Source organism: Kogia breviceps, chromosome 2 (genome assembly GCF_026419965.1).
Source record: "Kogia breviceps isolate mKogBre1 chromosome 2, mKogBre1 haplotype 1, whole genome shotgun sequence".
NCBI classification, from domain to species: domain Eukaryota; kingdom Metazoa; phylum Chordata; class Mammalia; order Artiodactyla; family Physeteridae; genus Kogia; species Kogia breviceps.
The window spans coordinates 47,429,311-47,449,349 of record NC_081311.1 but is presented as its reverse complement, the minus strand read 5'-3'; the positions used below and the strand labels follow the sequence as shown (position 1 = coordinate 47,449,349).

The 20,039-nt window shown below is 52.1% G+C and overlaps 1 protein-coding gene across 8 annotated transcripts in view; it reads left to right on the top strand.

Annotated features, from left to right (window-relative positions):
- The window catches only part of C2H10orf71 (chromosome 2 C10orf71 homolog), a 29,228-nt gene extending 11,019 nt beyond the window's left edge, over window positions 1-18,209 (top strand). For 4 of the 8 annotated variants that reach the window (XM_067025196.1, XM_067025195.1, XM_067025193.1 and 1 more), the window contains exons 2-4: window positions 3,177-3,420; window positions 8,687-8,787; window positions 12,998-18,209. In XM_067025196.1, the coding sequence (XP_066881297.1) occupies window positions 13,142-17,443 (4,302 nt within the window). In that variant the 5' untranslated portion in view covers window positions 3,177-3,420; window positions 8,687-8,787; window positions 12,998-13,141 and the 3' untranslated portion in view covers window positions 17,444-18,209. The remainder of the gene's footprint in view (window positions 1-3,176; window positions 3,421-8,686; window positions 8,788-12,997) is intronic. The other 4 variants (XM_067025194.1, XM_067025198.1, XM_067025192.1 and 1 more) reach the window with 1 other exon arrangement.
- The last annotated feature ends 1,830 nt before the right edge of the window (window positions 18,210-20,039 follow it).

The following is a 20,039-nucleotide window of genomic DNA, read 5'->3' as shown; positions in this document are numbered from 1 at the left end:
CCGACACTCACCTCAGCTCCACGAAGGCACGAGGGAGGCGAGGGCAGAGTTGTTTGTGGTCAGATCTCTTCTGCTCCTATTTTACCTTTGATGGCAGCATAGATGCTCTTATAAAAGTAAATCGGGGGCTTCCCTGGTGGCACAGTGGTTGAGAGTCCACCTGCCGATGCAGGGGACACGGGTTCGTGCCCCGGTCCGGGAAGATCCCACATGCCGCGGAGTGGCTGGGCCCATGAGCCATGGCTGCTGAGCCCATGAGCCATGGCTGCTGAGCCTGCGCGTCTGGAGCCTGTGCTTCGCAACGGGAGAGGCCGCGGCAGTGAGAGGCCCACGTACCACAAAAAAAAAAAAAAGTAAATCAGGGCACCTCTAAGCCCACAAGAGGATCCAGTGCCCCTTGGCCAGGGGGACATCTGGTCCTTGAGGCTGGTCCCCCAGCATCTGCAGAGAGCTCCCAGTGGAGCAGTTCTAAGAAGCTGGGCAGTGTTGGGCCTGAGCTCCTTCCAGTGGAAGGGCGCATCCAGAGATAGCATTGACCAAGTCCAGCCCATCTGGCCACCAGGAGCTTTAAGGAGTGATCCTCAGCAATGCCCAGCCATCAAGAATGGTCAGAAACAGTGCTGCTGTTAGCTTTTGTGGAGACCCTTGCCCAAGGATCCTTATAGAAGCAACTGCAAATTCGATGGGAGCCTGCAGCATTCTGAGGCTCCAGGAGCTCACGTGCATATGCCTCGTCCTAACTCTGTTTCGGACGCTGAGTCATAACAGAAATCAGCCATGGAAATCGGTCAATGCTACAAAGCAGGGCTTTGGCCCCAGAGAGCAAAACATTCCTCTGTCCCCCTGGTCACACAATTATGAAACAGGAACGAGACCCACAAGAAGCAGGTTGCTGGGTCCTGGAGCCCAGCCCATCTCTTTATCCCTCTCCTCCTCTCCTTGCCTCCATGCCTTGCTTCTCTGCCTTCCTCCTGCAACTTGGCCCCCCCACCCCGAGTGTGTGATGCCAGGTGCTGGCATCTTCCTGTCCTGGGGAGTGCTGGTTGGGTCAGGTCCAACCTTCCTTGTGCCAGGCTCCCTGGCCTCTAATTCCAGACACAGCCCCAGATCTGGGCAATGCTCAGAGGCTCCTGAGGAAACATCCCATCCAGACACAGTGGACCAGGGACCTAGGCAGGGGGTGGGAGTCAGGCTGGGCTGAGCTCCAGAGAGAAAGCATCTCTGCCCCTGAGCTCTCTCCCAAGGGCAGCAGAACACCAACAGCAGCTGCAGCTACAGCTCTCAGCCAGCTCTGTGAGCCTGGCAAGCCCAGGCAAGCTGATTTCTTCAGCCACATCCCTGGGATGTCCTGGACTCCTACATGCTGCAGGGTTTGGAGGCCCCCTGTACACGTGATGTGATTCAGGGGGGGATTCAGACACATGCAAAGCCAGCGCTGCTGCCGGGGCCCCCAGGGCTAACCAGCCACTTTCCTGGGGTTGGATGAAGGCGGCCTTGTCCTCTCCCAGGGCATGGAAGCCTCAGGGTCCATCTGAGAACCCTTGCCTTGCCCAGTCAAGCCCATAGGTTGGGGCCATTTAAGCGAGGCCAAGCCAGGATGCAAGCAGAACCCCCCCCCCACCCTGGGATGCCAAGAACCAGACCAGTGGAGCCAAAATGGCCAAACCAGATGTGTGATGACCTGTGCACAAATCAAAGATGCGTTTTACGTGCATAAGAGGCACTACCCAGTGGAAACCTGTCTAAGGCAATATGAGTGTGGCCCAATGCCATCCCTCAGTTCATTCCAGTTCCACAGGGAGAAGGCCCAGGTCAGCCCTGCCTCGGCTGTATCTCCAGCACTAGAACGGGGTGGCACAGAACAGTTGTTGAGTGGCTGGATGCATAAAAGAGCTTCAAGTGTGGCTTCTGAGAGCCCATGTTTACCTCTATTAGAATATAAATGAACTTGAAATTTCTGATTTCCAAAAGTCCAAAGGAGTTGCAAGGACAGAGCGATCATTGCATTGGGAGAGAGCTGGGAAGGAATCATCACGGGCCGGACAGTGGGGTCCTGGAGCCAAAGGCAGGTGTGATGCCAGCTCCAGCACTCTATAAGGGACAAGCTGCCCAGGTAGCTCCAGTCTCCCAGCCATAAGGTGTAAGTGTTAGCAAGGAATGAATGAGGACAGGCACATGGCCCAGTGGCCCTGGACACTTGACATGAGTCTGCGCCCGTCTCCAGCTGAGGAAGTTGATTTTGCCATGTAAAATGTAGGACACAGACAAAGACGTTCCCTCTGAAACAGCAAGCGGGAAGGCTGTTGGAAATTGCACAAAGAGGTCAAGAGCTTGGCCCAAGACGGACCAGCAGGGCACACGTCCAGAGCAAGGCACCTACCCGGTGTGGGGTGGGTGGCAGAAGCCGTGCGTCCAACGTGTGTGCATTCATAGGCTGGAACAAGCTGGCTGTGTTTGGTTTCACTGCACCAAACCACTCCTCAAAGCAACCCCAAGTCAATGTCTCAAAAAAAACACCCAGAAAGAGGAGGGAAAGAATCAGTTCCAATTTGTCAGGGCCTTCTGGGTGTGATAAAGCCAACCCCTGTCATCTCCACCAGCTTCCTGCTTCGCCTTTACTAAAAAGTGAAAACACCATTCAATTAAGGTAATTAAATCCACCCAAAGAGCTAGAGCTCAAAAACCACACTACAGGCAAGTGGTCAAACACAGCAACAAAGCAAATCTCAACAGCTTCCTGTGCAAAGACGGGCAGGGATGCAGGGAGAAAGGAGGGGTCTGCTTAGCAGCCAGAGAGCATCCCTCCCAGCTGTGCAAGGACCGGCCACCTGAGCCTCCCCAGACAGGAGGGACCCTGTGCTGCCCAGTTGCATTGTTAGTTCTATTCCTTTGGTTGTCGTGAAAAAGCTGAGCTGAGAAGATTCTTGGGAGGTGAATAGAATGATAAACCCTCCTTTTCTCCATCAATCGTCAATTCTCCCTTGAACTCCAGCCCAGGACACAGCCTTCTGTGCCTGAGCCCAAGGACCAGAGGGCTGAGGGTTTCATCCTGGAGAAAGTGTGGGGTGGTCAAGTGGTGAACCCGAGCTGAATGCCAGCCCCAGTTCTCTTTTCTACATGCTGTGTGACACTGAGCAATAATCTGCCCCTCTCCGTGCCTTTTTCTCTCCACCTAGAAAATGGTGACAATAAGACCTGTTGAACCCATCCCATAGGGGTCATGAGAATCAAACAAGATAATGGATCCCGGCGTGTGTCTTGAACCGCAGGGTAACATGCAGATATGAGCCATCCCAGGATTGACTTGCTGGATTGGCTTCCTCTGACTGTGATCCACTGTGGGTCCTAAAAGTTGGTGAGGACCTCAGCTTGCCAGATAAAAAACAAGATTTCCAGTACAATTTGAAGTTCAGATAAACAGTGAGTACCTACTTTTAGGATAAGTATGGGATGATTAATTTGATAGAGAAATTTGACTAATACAAAGTATAGCCCAAATATGGGACATACTTATACTAAAAAATGTTCATTGTTCTATCTGAAACTCACATTTCCCTAAGTGTCCTGTTTATTAATTTACTCAATCTGGCAACCCGGCCATGCCAGACCACCAACTGCTACCTCCCTTGCTGTGTCCTGACTCCAGGACCACCCGGGCCGGGGGTCCCCAGCCCAGCTCTGTCACTCAGCAGCTGAGTGACATGAAACATTCTGAGACTCCATTATCTTGTCTCAGAACTGAAGCTGAGAGTGTGCAGCTGCATAGAGGAATAAGGAGCTGGGGCCTCCCTGGGGCACCAGTCAGGGGTCTGGTTCTGTGGGCCCATCGCACTTCCTCAGCCCCGGGGGCTCAGATGAGTAGCTGTGCGTGGCAATCTGGATCAGGGTCCCCTGGCCACTTCCTGTCCTCACAGCCTGGGGCAGGCCAGCAAAGGTTGGGTTGATTGACCTGTCGGGCCTGGGCTGGCTGCCAGCCAGGAGTCCCGTGGGAGACAAGGAGAACGTGAGGAGGCAGAGCTTTTGGTCCTGCATTCCCACACCACACACTCGCAGCAAACCTCTGTCATCACATCCTTGTGGCCCAAGAAGCGTACTCAGCAATGGCAGCTGAAAGCTTTGACAAGTGGACACCATGCCCCAGGCATCCTGTCAGTCAGAGACGAACCAGGCTCGGGACCTCACCCCCAAGGAGCTCAAAGCCTTCCTGGAAAGATGGATTCATAGCAGATAAAGTGGAATAAAGCAGCGCAAGTGATTTTTTTAGAACTCTATAAGGAATAGGAGAACAGAGGAAGAAGTGGTCAGAAGCTGGTGACCTGGGAACAAAGAGAAACATTCCACGCAGAGGGACTGCCACTCCAAGGAGGCAAGCCAGGACCCACCTGGGCCTGCAGGTCCCTCATCCAGGGCACCGCAGGCCTGGCAGGAGGGGGTTATGGGGAGACTTCCAGCTTCCCCGCCGAGAGAGCCTTGAGGGTCACGCACAGCCATACGCAAGGGATCAGAAGAGAGAGAAAAAACTGAATCTGCACAAAGCAGCCTATTCCAGTCCATGATAATTCAACAGCATTGTGCAGGATGACATGGAAAAAAGCACCATGTGAGAAAACGTTTTGGAAGAGTCCGAATTTAGTAATGACCGTGCAAAGGCTATTTCATTTCTCATGGTGACAAAAAGCTGACTCACGGGGATGCTCACTCAGATTTGGTTTGTTTGACATATTCTGAATCAAAAAGATGACCCTGGGGCTTCCCTGGTGGCGCAGTGGTTGAGAGTCCGTCTGCCAATGTAGGAAACACGGGTTCGTGCCCCGGTCCGGGAAGATCCCACATGCCGCGGAGCAGCTGAGCCCATGAGCCATGGCCGCTGAGCCTGCGCGTCCAGGGCCTGTACTCCGCAACGGGAGAGGCCACAACAGTGAGAGGCCCGCGTACCACAAAAAAAAAAAAAAAAAAAAGATGACCCTGGCAATGAGGAGAAGACAAAACATCCTCAAGGGTAATTCTCCCAGCCTCTGGCTACTGGAGCACATACACGCCCCCAGTTTTCCCCAAGCATGTCTTCACTATGGTTGTGTCACCAGAGCCTTTGGCCCCTCCCTGATGGCTGAACTGGAAAACCTTGTCCATTCATTCCTGTTGGGGACCCTGTTTCCCCTTGTGCGCTCTGGTGCTTTGCAGAACCTGTGCCCAGCATCCAGCATCTCTGGATGGAGTGTTGAAAGACCAGTTCTCAGAGGGCTGTTGAGCCTCCAGGGTTGCCTGTACAACACAGGGCAGATGCCAACACTTCACCTGCTGACACCTATAATTTAGGTATCATATCAGTTAGGGGCCATTTGCAATGTGGCTGTAACCAACACCCCAGTTAATGTACACAACAATTATTTGCTGGACGCTAGCCCTCCAGAGAGATTCAAAACCATTCCCCAGCTTGGAACACTGAGTGCCATTAGAGAGACAAACAGGAAAATGGCAAAGTCATGAAGTCACTTATTTCTCCCTGATGTAAATGCTAGCCTGTATTCACCCTGAAACTCAACCCTAACTTAACTGGCACACGCCATGATGTGAGTGAACACCTTCTGCCATCCTGTGAGCTGGCTCAAAGGATAACTGCTCTGCCTGCTTCCTCCTCCCACCACAGGCAGCTTTTATATGTTTTAGGGCTAGGAATCAAAAAGGAAATTAAATCCACCTGGATTCAAATTCACTAACTTGAAATTTAGGATAATTCTGGAACTACTGGGTTATAACTGACTTTCAGTACAGTCCCACTAAGCCAGTCAATAGTGTGAATAATATCATGACAGGGGTGGAGGGATTTGCTCATTTTTTACCAGATATTTCTTGTGCTGTGCACTATGCCACAAGAGGAGATAGCCTGGAGAGCCAGACAGACACGGACCCTGCCACAGTGAAGCACCCAGGCAGGAGAGACAAGGATTCAACAATAATCACCCAGTTAAATACTTAATTACAATTATAGTAAGTACTTCAAAGGAGAGGAGTATAGTGGGCCATAAAAACAGATAGCAGAGAGATTTAAAACAACCTGAGGAAGCTGCCTTATTGAAGGGGCATGTGAAGTGGGTTCTGAAGCATACATAGGAGTTAAGCAGGTAACAGGAGAAAGGTAGAATTAAAGAACTCCAGGCAGAGGGGAAAATACGTGCAAAAGCCCTGAGGCAGAAGGTAGCACGGCATATTGAAGAAGCTGGTAAAAGTCCAGGGTAGCTGGAAAGCCAAGCATGAGGGGAAAAATAGTCCAAGATGAGGAAGAAAAGGGAGGCTTTGTTAAGAGAGATTGATTGTCATTCTTTCAAACTGGAAAGCCATTGAGGGATTCTAAGCAAGAGGTTGACATGAACAGATTTGGTTTTTAAAAGCTGCTTCTGGGTATAGTGCAGAGAATGACTATGGGCTCCTGCGGTAGCCCGAGGTAGACATGACAGCAGCTGGGGCCACGCAGTAGCCGTGGAGATTAAGATCAATGTGCAGGGGGGGCAAGAGACCTTTCAAAGATGAGACCCATGGGACGTGGACATGGATCAGTTTAGGGGAGGCGTGGAGGAGGGAGACGGAGCAGTCACAAGTGACTCAGATTTCTGGGATCCTCAGAGGAAGAACTGGCTTGTGGAAAGGTCACGGGTTCCATTTTAAATGGGTGGGTCTGTGGAGCGGTCCGGGGGCAGATAGAAACAGAGACTGGAGCCCAGACAAGCTGCCTGGCCTGGACATGCCGTCAGCGCGTGTCTGCCCGAGGCGACGCTGGGTGTGGGTAAAATCGCCCAGCGAGACTATCAAGGGAGAAGAGAAGAAGCCCCAGGGCCTGGAGCAGAGGAAATCCAAACATCCAGGAGAGGAAGATAAGAGATGAACCATTAGGCCCGGCAGGGAGATGTAAAGAGTGTGCATCCCACAAATCAAGGTGGGAGAGCCTCCCAGGAAGACAGTGGCCAAAGGTCTTGATTGCAGCTTAGAAGTTAAGCCAGATGAGAAACAAAGTTACCCCTTGGGTGATCCACTGGGGGAGGGGAAACTAAAGGCAGAGTAAATGAGTGAAGGAAATAATGGGGGTGAGGAGTCAGGAAGCGTTTAAGAGAGCAAACTGATTTTCAAGGCCATAGACATACATAGGATCTTACCGTGCCATGAATAAATATTCATTCTTATTTCTATATATTCATCAGGGCAGATCCCAAGACCTTTTTTATAGCACGATTCAACAATATGCCATTCTCTCTCACTCATGTTACCTGAGGGGAGCTGCACCCTTTCACCTGAAAAGTGCTCTTATGAGCCAGACTTTTCAGCAATTCGGGTTGGCTTCTGTCAAACAGCCCAAAGGAAGGAGCAGGATGGTTTTGTGCTGGCCTCTGGAAAATGTGTTTCAGCAGCAATGACAGTGAGTCCGTGACCCCCAGCACAGAGTCACAGAGTGATGGGCTCCCTAAATGTCCACGAAATCAATGCACCATGTCCTTCTGCACCTCTGTCTCATCCACGTGTGACATGAACTGATTTCATCCTCATCCCTAAATTGTACCCCGGTGGTGCTGGCAGCAAAATGGGCTCTCTAGTTAGTGACACAAATCTGAATTTTCCAGATCATCTTAAAACCCAAGACCAGGGGTCCTTCTCAGTAGAACTTCTCCATCTTTCTTGCTCCTTCTTTTCTGTGCCTCTTTTGCCCTCCATTAAAAGTCAGGATGAAGACACCCAATTCAGAGCATTGCCACGATCATTTATTCGGCTTCTGTGTTGCTGTGTTCAGTACACAAGGGCAAGTAAGACTCCCTTCCGGGACTCATGGAATTTTCTTTCTAATTGAGGAGAGAATGAAGCAATCATCAATTCCTAAAACACATGGGTTATAACGTGTGGCAATACGGCATGAGCTATGGAAAAGGTGAACCCAGAGCGCGGTGGGGACACAAAGGACAGCCTCGAGGGTCAGGGGCGGGGCTAACTGAATAGTGAGCAGCACAAAGTGCCTCTGTGCGTCTCCAAAGAAATGCACTCCACAAAGCTGAGTTATTATGATGATTAATATTACTAATAAACCACCATGGACTGGATTAATATCCAGGAGTTACAAGATAAGGACAGTCTTCTGGAAACCCCAATGGTCTGCATTCATAATTTGCATAGTGGATTTATTTTAATTACTTCACACTTCATTCTGAGCACTCTTAAAATCCTCTTGGGCAGCTTTTTGGTTCTTTTAGCTGTCAAAATAGATGCTCAGACCTCCTGCCAACAGTAAATTGAACAGTACTGCCTGCCGAGTGCATTCAAGTTCAGCCCACCCTAGTTCTCTTTGCTGCAAAACCTGCGTTATTAATTCACATGGGAAAAGGGCCGTTGGTCCACTTTGACTAGCAAAAAATGATTCACAGCCGGGTCATTCATATTAGAAATCCCAAAGACTTAAAACAGGTTCCTAAAGATTTCTCAGACCAGAGACAAATTAATGAATATTGGAAGGGATATAAATCTCTCTTGGTTTCCCCAAAAATGCCTGCGTTTGGAATTTTGTTGAGTTCAAGTATGAGAGCCAAAAAAAAGAAAATTTGAAAGCCAATTGTATTACTGACATTTAAAGATAGCTTTTGTACTGAACTCGTGCTTGGCTTTTTGATCCTTAGGGTTCTAATGAAACTATTTTTCTTCTTCTTTCTAGATGGGCAGCAATGACAGCAAATGTACTCATGACAAGAAGTTTTAAAACTACAGCCTAAAACCCAGGAAGGCAGGCACCCACTACCCCCACTCCTCTAACAGGTATGTGTCAACTCAAGAGTCGGCCCCTGGAAAAACCTTCGGTTTGGGCTACCCTGCTGAAGCTTCCATTGGGTATCAGGAGACTAGGGGATGGGAGTGGGGGGATGAAGCCAACTTTATATCATCCCATCTGAACCCAGGTAAATCAAATCAGAATGGAAGAAATTATCTGAATGAAGTTAGCAAGAGGGAGGTCTCTCTTTTTCCCTGAGGCAGAAGCAATGTGGTTATCTTCTGAATACTCCAAATATCAGTGACCATCTTTTGTCACTGTTTGGAAGTATGACACGAGCCCAAGATCAGGTTGGGTTTTTTGGTCACATGCAACAGAAACGAAAACTGGACAAGCGAAGCAGAAAAGGATACGTATTACGAGGAAAGGGGACCCCTCGTGGACTCAAGGTGAAGGCTGCAGCTCCAGGCTGGGAAAGGACAAGCAGGGTGCCTGCTGCTGCTGCTGCTGGAAAGCAGAATCCCTCCTTGTGTCACTCCAGGAGAAACAGTCCAGTGGGCTGGCCTGGGTCTCACGTCTGCACTTGGCCCTGAGAGGTCTCTGCAGGCTCCTTGACTTTCAGCCCCACCAAGACTGAATGCCAAGGGGAGAGGAAATTCCCCAAAAGGTACCAAGTGTTCTTACTTGAAGGAAGGGATGGAAGCGGAGTGTTTAAAAACTAACAAATATCTGCTAATAGTAGATGGCATTTAATTGACTGGAGGTGTTTACTTAACTCTAAGATTCTAATTTAGATCTCTAAGGACGCTATTTCTATCTTAATGTGGAAGTAGAGAAACCCCAGTGTTACTGAGTTCAGTCATTGCCGAGGTCAAAACCCCAGCATTCGGGATACCAGAGAGTCAGAAGACTCCCTGATTGTATCAGTAAGACCTCAAGAAGAGAAAAATTGACTTAAAATGTTCAGAGTCACGGAGGGCCCCCAATTCAGCCCAATAACACAGATTCCAGACGGGGGGGTGATTCTGGCCCAGGCTCACAGCCCAGCAGGGCCACAAGGACTCAGGAATGTTCCTCTGTCCACCAGGCCGTCCTTAGCGAATTGGCCTTGAGTCATCATTGTTTGTCCCTCAGAGTTGCAAAGTGGATGCCTCAGTGTTACGAGTTGAATTGTATCCCCCCAAAATTCCCCCTCATGACCTCAGAATGTGATATATTTGGAAACAGAGTCATTGCAGATGTGAGTAGTTAAGGTCATTAGAGTGAGTTCTAACCCAATAGGGCTAGTGACCTGATACACAGAGGAAAGGCAAGATGAAGATACATGGGGAGAAGGCAGCCACCTGCAAGCCGAAGAGGGAGGCCTGGAATAGACACGTCCCTCACGGGTCTGCCTCTGTCCTCAGAGAGCACCAATCCTGCCCACACCTTGGTCTGGGACCCCCAGCCTCCAGAACTGTAAGATAATGAATTTCTGTAGTTTAAGCCATCAGTCTGTGGTACTTTGTTACAACAGCACTAGCAGACAAATACAGTTTCAGGCTCCGTGTCTGTACTAAAGTGAGAAAAAGGGCACCAAGAGAACGGAGACAATGGGGATCATTCCCTTGATCAGAAAGGCAAGAGTTTTCCCAGACGTCGGAATGCTTCCAGCCCTGTGGCCAGAACTAACTGTGTGGGAGTCTGAGGCCGTGAGCCTTTAGCCTCTGCAGTTTTTTGAGAGGAAGTAGGAGAGAAGGCGGTGGGGACAGGGGCGAGGTTGGCCAGGTGCAGGGGCGGGGCTGATGCTCTCCCCTTTCAGGTGCCTTCTAAAAGGCACCTGCTGTGCTTTCTGGGGAGCAAGTGGCCCGATTTTCAAGGCGGGCTGAGGACTATGTAAATACAGGCTTTCCCAGGGCCGTCAGTGGTGCCTCATCAGCTCATCCGGTTTACCAAAACTTGGGGTCCTTTGCTTTCTCTGGCAGCCGCAGCTCGGCCCTGTCATTCATAAAAATGAGTCAGCCTCCCAGTGAATCAGCATCAGACACCCAACTGGAGTGCTGTGGTCAAGAGACAGGAAACAGAAAATCCCAAGGAAGGCTGGCCTCCAGGACCAAAACACAGCAGTGCTAGCACAGTGGCATCAGACCCTGAGGGACACCAGGTGGGCGACCCTCTATGAGGAGCCAGGATAGGATCAGGACCCCTGCCGTGCAGGCCCTACCACCCTGGTGGCACATCTTCATCTTCTATCCCTTCCAGCCTTGTTCAGGCCCCTAAGCTTACTGCTCAGGTCAGCCAGGCAAGGAGGAGGCGAGAATGCGGGCTTGCCCGTTTCCTCTGCTGATGTGCCTGAATGGGGCCACTGTGTGACAGTGTTTCATCTGTCAGATGCTAGAATGTTCCCTGTGCCAAATGCCCCCAACTTGAGCCCACTCTAGGGTCTATATTTGCTATTTTATCTGACTTTTCATGTACTCATGTGCTCATCCCCTGCCCTGGCCAGGCCTGTTCTAGGCATTGGAGGTGTGTACCCATTGGTAGTAATCAGGGTCCCGGCAGGAAGTAGCATCCTTAGACAGAATCCGGAAGGGAATGCAATGAACCACCTCATACCTATTAGGATGGCTACTATCAAAAAAAAAAAAGCAGAAATTGGAATTCTGTTCATGGTTGGCAGGTGTGTAAAATGGAACAGACAATGAGGGAAACAATATGGCAACTCCTCAAAAAGTTAAAAATAGAACTACCACATGATCCATCAATTCCACCTCTGGGTATGTGCCCAAAAGAATTGAAAGCAGGACCTTGAACACATATTTGGACACCCATGTTCATAGCAGCATTATTCACAATAGCCAAAGGGTAGAAGCAGCCTAAGTGTCCATTGACAGATGAATGAATAAACAAAGTATGGTGTATACATACAATGCAATACTATTTAACGTTTAAAAGGAAGGAAATTCTGACACATGCTGCAGCATGGATGATCCTTGAGGACATTATGCTAAGTGAATAAACCAGTCACAAAAAGACAAACACTGATTCCCCTCATATGAGGTACCTAGAATAGTCAAATTCATAGAGGCAGAAAGTAGAATGGTGATTTCTAGGGGCTTGGGGAGGAGAGAATGGGGAGTTGTTGTTTAATGGATACAGAGTTCAGTTTTGCAAGATGAATGCACTTAATACTACTGAACTGTACACGTAAAATGGTTAAGATAGTAAATTTTATGTCATGTGTATTTCACCACAATTTTGAAGAAAAAGAAGAAAAGAATGCAATGAAGGGACTATCACAGGGGTGTAGGCAGAATTAGGGAGACCCCAGGATGTGGAGTCACTGAGGAAGTGACAGCCACTCTTCCGGCAGCCCCAGGGGGCAAGGGCAGCAGTGTTGCTGGGCCCAGTGAGAGAGCCCAGGGGAGGGGCTGTAGTGAGAGAGGACTGTAGGGTGGCCAGGACCCCACTCCACAGTCAGAAGCAGGAAGTGGGGGGACAGAAATGCCAGGAAGGCTGGCTCCCCCTTGATCCAAGCTCCCACCAGCACCTCCCACTGGCCACACCCAAGGGCAAGTCAGAGAGTGAAGGATCCCTGGTGAGGCAGGCTCTGGGGGACTGTGCCCTCTTGGGGTGGCTCTGGGACAAGGGCAGTCAGCAAGCAGACAGCCTAGTGGCTCCTGAGCGCCTGGTTCTTACAGTCGAAGGAGGGGATAAGCAACAAAGAAGTACATTTAGTTTTAGATTGCGCTCAGAACCCCAAAGAAAATAAACCAGGCCCTGTGAGAGACAGTGAGGAGGGAACACCCTGTGGAATGCCAGGGAAGTTCACTCTGCAAAAATGACATATCTGGACTTTAGGCACTGTACTAGTCAGGTTCTCCAGAGGAACAGAACCAATAGGATGTATGTATATATACACGGAGGGAGAAGGAGATTTATTGTAAGGAACTGGCTCGTGTAACAGTGGGACTGGCAAGTCTAGTATCTTCAGGGCAGGCCAGCAGGCTGGACACCCAAGGGGGAGTTGAAGTTGCAGCTCCAGTACAAAGACTGGAGGTAGAACTGCCTCTTGCTCGGGGGGGTCTCAGCCTTGTGGATGAGGCCCACCCACGCTGTGGAGAGTAAACCACTTTAGTGGCATTTGAACAAAAACTGGGCACCATGGCCCAGCCAGGCTGACACGTAAAATCGACCATCCAGACCAGCGTGTCATTCTTATATGGAGCCGCTAAGTTGAATATCATATTCATACCCTGCACTTTTTTCCTTTTGCAGAGAAAAAAAATTCCCACTTTGTAATTGCATCTGGTCATCTGGAAGCTCTAGTTTTGTGGGGAGAGGGCTGCATCCAACCCTTCCTAAATCATCACCCAGAGGCGCCCACTGACTGACAGGGACGGTCTTCCTGGCTGGCGGAGGATGCAGGGGAGTAAGAAGTGCACGGACGCCTTCAGCGACTCCTCGAGCATTGGCAGCGTGCTGGACGATGCAGACAGGGAGGTGATCAGCCTCACGGACCGGGCGTTCCGGAGCCTGTGCGTCTCCGAGGACGCATCCTTCCATGACTCCGACCTGGCCCTGTCCCCGGATATCACCCGCCAGGTGTTTGGGAATTTTCACCAGAGAACGGTGAGCCATACCCATAGGAAAAGCGGCATTTGGAGCCAGTTACCATCCCAAGGCACGGAGCATGCCGGCTGGGCGGCCACGTTCCAACAGCTGCCCAAGTACGTTCAAGGGGAGGAGAAGTATCCCAAGAGCAGCCCCCCACTGACACCAGCCCAGAGGAGACTGGAAGTGCCAGTTTCCGGCCTGAGGAACAGCAACAAGCCTGTTTCCAAAGTGTCGTCACTGATTAAATCTTTTGACAGGACTGAAAGCCAACGTTGTGACAGCAGGCCTCCTACCAGCAAGGCTCCAGCTCTCAAAAATCCCTCCAAATTTGCTCCTCTTCCAGAAAGCGGTGTCAACTTCTGCTTCGATTCTGCCTTTTTGACGGTCAGGAGGGTGCCTGCTGAAGTCTCCAGCACCCATAAGACTAGCCACCAGCCTGGCAGGAAGCACGGAGAGCAGGAGTCCCCCAAGAATCCTGAAATGGCCTGTCATGGCCCCAACAGCTTCCTCCCTACGCCCGAAAACACAGCCAACTCATTTGAGTCAAAGTTCCCCTCTCCGGCCCACGAGGCAGCCACCGGAGAGACTGCAAGGGGCCAGGAGTGGGCTCGCAAAGGGACCTTTCTTCATAGTGAAAACAGTGCTTTTGAGTCATGGAATGCCCACCAACCCAGGCTGCCCGAGAGGAAGAATGCTACTGACACTGTCGTAGAAAGCAAGGCTCCCAAGCATTATGAGGACACGCCCTTGCTAAGAGAGCCCCCCGCCTCTGAGCACAAAGCCTCCCCCTGCCACATCCAGGCCGGCTGCGGTCAGGAAGAGAACAGGCTGGCCGCAGGGACTCTCTCCACATCTGGAACCTGGGGATCTAGGGACCTGGGAGCCCAGGTATTCGCTACAGAGGGAAAAGCTTCCATCTCACAGCCTGAGCCTCCATTGAAACCGACCCATGCCCCCTGGAGGAAACCAAAGTCTGGCAAGGGAGGTAAAGAAAGTCTACAAGAGGCTTCGGAAGAGAAGAAGCAGACCAACTGGAGAGGCCCAGCCTTGTATACAAAGCACAATCCCCAGGGGCAATTTCCAGAAAAGGATGCTCTTGACATGCCTGTGGACCCCCGTGAGCATTACGATCCTCCTTTCAACATCAGTAAGCTTCTGACCCCTGTCATACCCAACAAGCATGTGCTGGAGTCATCCAACAGCCAGCCAGCAGAGCTAACCCCATCACCCACAGGACAGCTAAATGGGTACCAAGAGAAGGAGCCCAGTGAAAGTCAGTCCCGGGACAGTTACAAATCCAAAGCCCCCAGCCTGCTGTTCAACCTCAAAGATGTGCGGAAGCGTGTGAAAAGCACATACAGTCCCTCGCCTCTCTTAAAAGGCCCTGATGAGAAAACCAGAGGCAAGCAAGAATCCCTGAGCAACGGCGGCCTCCTTCCCAACGGGCTCGAGGAAGGCCCTCCAGACGAGCTTTCTAAGGAGACACCAGCTGATGCCCCTCCTGTGTCACTCATCAGTACCCAGAAGGACCCCAAAGCTGACCCCGGTGCAGCCTCTGCAGACAACTACCTAGCTCTCACCTCACCATCACCTAACACCAAAGCCCCCTTCTGTGTCAACGGCGAGGCCACCGACAGGAACAGCTATGAGAACGACGATGCCAATGGAGAATCGGAGATGGGTGGTGCCAGGCCCAGCTGGCGTCCAGACTCCAGGGAACACTGCCCCAGGAAACATCTGTCCCTGAAGCTTTGCAGTGGAGACCCTGAGGCAGGGAAGACTGCGGAGACCCCAAAGACCTCCGACCTAGAGAATGGATTCTTGAGATCTGTATCTCAAGATACAGAACCCGAGAGAGAGACAAGACTTCAGAATCAAAACTTTGACCAGAAATTCTCCCCAGGGCCCCTTTCTCCCGAGGAGGAAGATGTGTTTTACAGTGACAGCCAGTCTGATTTTATGCCAGGCCTCAAAGGTAAGGCCAAATTCAGCACCAGCTCTTCAGATCAGTCCTTTGCCTCGTTCGAAGATCAGCAGAAGACGTGGCTCGCCGAGAGCCAGCCGGAAGACGGGAGGAATGACATGAGTGTAGGTAACAGTCAGAAGGATGAGAAGGAGAAAGTGATGGAGGAAGATGAACTACAAGACCGCACCTTGAGTAACGGGCACGCATGCGTGGAGGAGCACAGCAAGCAGGAATCCTTGCAAGGAGAAGAGGAAAGTTTGCCAGAAGGTAGCCCCAGGAAGGGGTCGAGGGAGGGAGCTAATTTCAGAGGCACTGGCACTGGGGGAAGTAAGGATACAGCTCTTTCACATGCCAAAGACCTAATCCCTTCACCATGTTCCACTTCAAACAAGCACATACTCTTTGCAATTAAAGACAACACCCTCAGGGCCACCCCCGTGATAAAACCCATCATGCTGCCCCTCCTGAGATCCATGTCCTCAGAGTCCCTGCTGGGCAATGGTCACAAAGAAGAGGAACTGCCAAGGCCAGGCTGGGGCAGGGATGCTGGTCTTTGTGCCCCCGAGAGCCAGGAAATGCCCAGCACTCTGACACCCGCCAGCGTGCAAGGCACACACTTGAAGGGGTCGGCCTGTGAGGATATGGAGGACCACGGGTGGGGTCCCAGCGCAGCCAGGCCAGAGACCTCCCAGGCAGCCCCAAAGAGGTATGTCCCATTTCCTCCACTCACAGGAGAGGGCCAAGGGTTGAAGCCACCCCGAGAGGCCGTACATAAAGTCGTGGCGAACAAGGGCAAGAGCGGTTCCATCGGCCAGGGGAAGCCGGATGCTCCAAGGTGCATCCCCACGATTGCTTTGCCAGAAGGAGACCTAGAAGACCAGCCACCCCTACAGAAGCTTGGAACCTGTTGGGAAGAGCAGGCGCAAGGTTTCCAAAGTCACTTTTTGTCTACACCCAGAGCACGGCCCCCGAGGAGAAGACTGGTCCCTGGTGAGCTAGCAGCTTCCCCCAACGCCAGCTCCCTGGAAGAGAACAGTGCATGCTCCCCTGCCACCAGCAGCATTTGGGATGATGCTTACCAGGCCCCCAGTGAGCCCAGCCTGCTGCCAGGGGAGCCTCCCCGCAGCAGCCCCTGGGCCAGCCCCCGCCCTGGCAGGGTGGCCCACAGGGAGGACCTGACACATGCCCTCACGTGGGAGCCTGGCTCCGACCCCCAACTGGAGCCATCAGCAGAAGACCTCAGGACACTTTCTCCGAGAGGCTCGTTGTTGGACGTGGCCACCAGCTCAGCTGGCCTCCTGGAGAAGCCAGAGCCTCCTGCTCAGCTGGAAAGGGCGGCTGGCAAGCCACCAGCAGTCCCACCCAAAACAGAGAAGGCCCTGCGGCGGGCCAAGAAGCTGGCGAGCAAGAGGAGAAAGGCCGACCAGCCACAGGGAAAGCAGGGTGAACGCCGGGAGGAAAAGCTGTACCCCGAGGACTCAGAGCGTAGGCCTCTGTCCCCCGGAGAGAGGCCCCCAGCCAGGTTCCCCATGGTCCGTTCCCTGCCCCCTCCCGTGCGCCGCCACTCAGTGTCCGCCTTCTCAGAGCCGATCCCGAGGCGGCCTGGGGGGTCCCAGTCCCTTACACCCCTGTCCCCTTACCCTGCCACCCAGAAGGTCCTCCAAGACCCCCTATCTGGAGAGTACTTTGTCTTCGATCTGCCGCTCCAGATGAAAATCAAGACCTTCTATGACCCAGAGACGGGCAAATACGTCAAGGTCTCCATCCCCTCCTCTGAGGGGGGTTCCCCCGAGCCAAGCCCGCCGGATGCCCTTGCTGCTCCCTACGTGCTGTACCCGGGCTTCCGGCCCCTGCCCGTGACAGCCTTGATGCCCCTGCGGTGCTCCTCTCAGCTCTCTGCCCCCACCTTCCTAAGGCAGCGCCCTCACACCGCCGAGGCCGCTGGCCCCAGGCCCCAGAGCGCCCAAGATGCTGGCCTGCAGCTGACCTCTGAGCCTCCCAGTGACCCCACCCAGCACTCTGCAGGCCAGTGCCCCAAGGGGCGCCCCCAGAGCCCAGGGGAGGAGGTGGGAGATGCTCCAAGCCTGGATATCGTCTGCACTAACGACCTAGAGGACTTTGCCATGGAAGGCATTTCTTGAGAATCACAGCAGACTAACCCACCCCCCGATAAACCCAGAAGAGCTTACTTCTCCCTCCCCCAGAACAAACACACACACACACACACACACACACACACACACACACACACATCAACTCATACTCAGCCATCTGAGATCCCTAAAGTTTCAAAGGAAGTGGGGACCCTCAGAAAACCCGACCTGCAGGGCTCCGCAGGGCTGCCCTCCCTGGGAGGGCTGCCCTCCCTGGGAGGGCACTGCTCTGCTCTCGTAACAAATCCCTTCTGAGCCCCTTCCTGGATCCAGGATCTGCTCCACTTCTTTTCTCCTCCCCTCCCTGCTCCCTGCTCTCCCCTGGCCCTGCCACCAGGGTGGGTCCAGCCTGATTCCCTAACAAGCTGTTCCCACCAGCATTCCACCCACTCCTCCTCAAGGGTCGGCTCCCACAGTGAGCAAACCCCAGGGCCCCCAGAAGCACTGTGCCGCGCTGAGCCCTGCCCGGCAAGCAGACCACCCAGTACACCCCCTCCTAGGTCAGGTGTGGCGCACGGTGGCCACCCCACCCTCGCTCAGACCCAGCAGCCCTTTCCAGCTCACCTTAGGGGGGAAATGGCTGACGGCTGAACCAAGGCAATCTTGCAGAAATGTTTAATAGAATGGGTTTGAATAGAATGTTCAAACTTTGTTTGAATAGAATGGGTTTTCTTTACTGAGGAAACTTTCCTCTGAAGGCTATTTTCTGATCACCTTGTAAAAAGTGAAGTAAGTTTGCAGATGCGGTTCTGTCTGTGGACTCCTGTCTTTCTTCTGTGGGCAGTGGTGGGTCTGTGCTGGTGAGTAAAGCGTCGTGCCTTCCAGGCCTCCCATCACGACTTGGCAGCCACCCAGGGTCTCCACTCTGAACAGGGTGGCCGCGACACCCACTGCGGACCCAGTGCTCCTGTTTGATCCTTCAACACCTGTCCAAGCCTTCTCGGGCCAGGCTCTCCACCAGTGCTGGGGCGGAAGGGATGAGGAGGACCCACGTCCTCCATCAAGGATGATCTGGGACCTGAGTCAGGCCCTGAGGGTCCTGATTTAATGACCAGTACTTGTGCCCTATGCTCAAAAGGAAATCATATTTTCCCCCAAGTCCCTCTAGGAGTTGGAGGGAAATATCTGAATCAACTGAGGGGAACAGAGTGCAGTCACCACCTCGGCACCTCTGAGAGCAGTGAGGGTCTGTGAGCAATGCCCACTGTAGGCAACGTGCTGGGAAGGAAACAGACCGGCCTCGTGGGCCTCCACCCGGGGCTTCCGCTGAAGCCTCTTAATTCTTGTGCTGTGGGAAAGACTGGGGCTAGAGTGCCTTCATCCTTGTTTAGAAGGGGCAGCTGTCAAGGCAGCTGTCAGGACTGCACTGCTCACATCCCAGGAGACCACACAAAATGTATCACCCTGGTCCTTTTGGCCAACATGCCATTTCCAGGCATGGAAGATGGGGAGGGACCCAGCTCACCATGTCCCAGACTCGTGCAAATACTGGGATTTTGAAGATATTCTGGGTCGTAATTTGGATTCAGAATTTTACACCTGTTTGTTTCTCCCAAAAGTGCAGCCACACCTTAATTTCATTCTGAAAATGCTACACAAGTCCCCCAGCCTTGGCATAGCTTTCTACACCTGCTGAGTCAGCTGGATAGTTAGCCAAGAATTCAGGTAGGCCATCGTCTGAGAAATCTGGTTCGTACCAGTCACTCACTGGGATGCCAGTGAAGCGAGTTGGGACCTTGGCTCTGCCACCAAATCACCAGGCATCCTCTCACCTGTTTTCATCTTACTCAAATAAGAAAGATAATATCTCACTTCAAAATTCTCAGGGCCCAAGAAAAGAATTACCTAACAAAAAAAAGAGTCCCCCAGGGCTTCCCTGGTGGCGCAGTGGTTGAGAATCCGCCTGCCGATGCAGGGGTCACGGGTTCGTGCCCTGGTCCGGGAGGATCCCGCATGCCGCGGAGCGACTAAGCCCGTGGGCCGTGGCCGCTGGGCCTGCGCGTCCGGAGCCTGTGCTCCGCAACGGGAGGGGCCACAGCAGTGAGAGGCCCGCATACCACAAAAAAAAAAAAAAAAAAAAAAAAAAGAGTCCCCCAGTTAAAAAACAACCATAGTTACAATAACCACAAGGAAAAATATACTTTACATAAGAGGAGCTTGTGTTTGGGGACCAGTCATCTTCTGTCTTAGAAGCAATATGAGCAAGGATATTGAAGGAGCTAAAAGCATAAAGATAGATATTTGGAAATCAAGATCATCTCCCCAGTCCTCTTTGCTCCTGTGAATGTAAAAGAGGAACAGGGCATCTGGCAGAATGCAGCATCCACTCACAAATCTAGAATAAGGATTCCTTGGACACTTGGCTCTCCAGCAAGTCAGCTAGAGGGAAGGCTTCCATCACTTACAGCAAAGTACCTAAATTCCTAAAAAGCAGATAATGTCTCCAGGGGACAAAAGTCACTGAAGACCAATTCATTCGCAAATGAGTTTCTTTCCGTTTCTTTCTGTTTGGGGTTGGGGGGAGTCATTTATGCCTCCTTCCTTCCTCCTCACCCCACCCCTCTTCCTCCCTCCTACCTTCTTT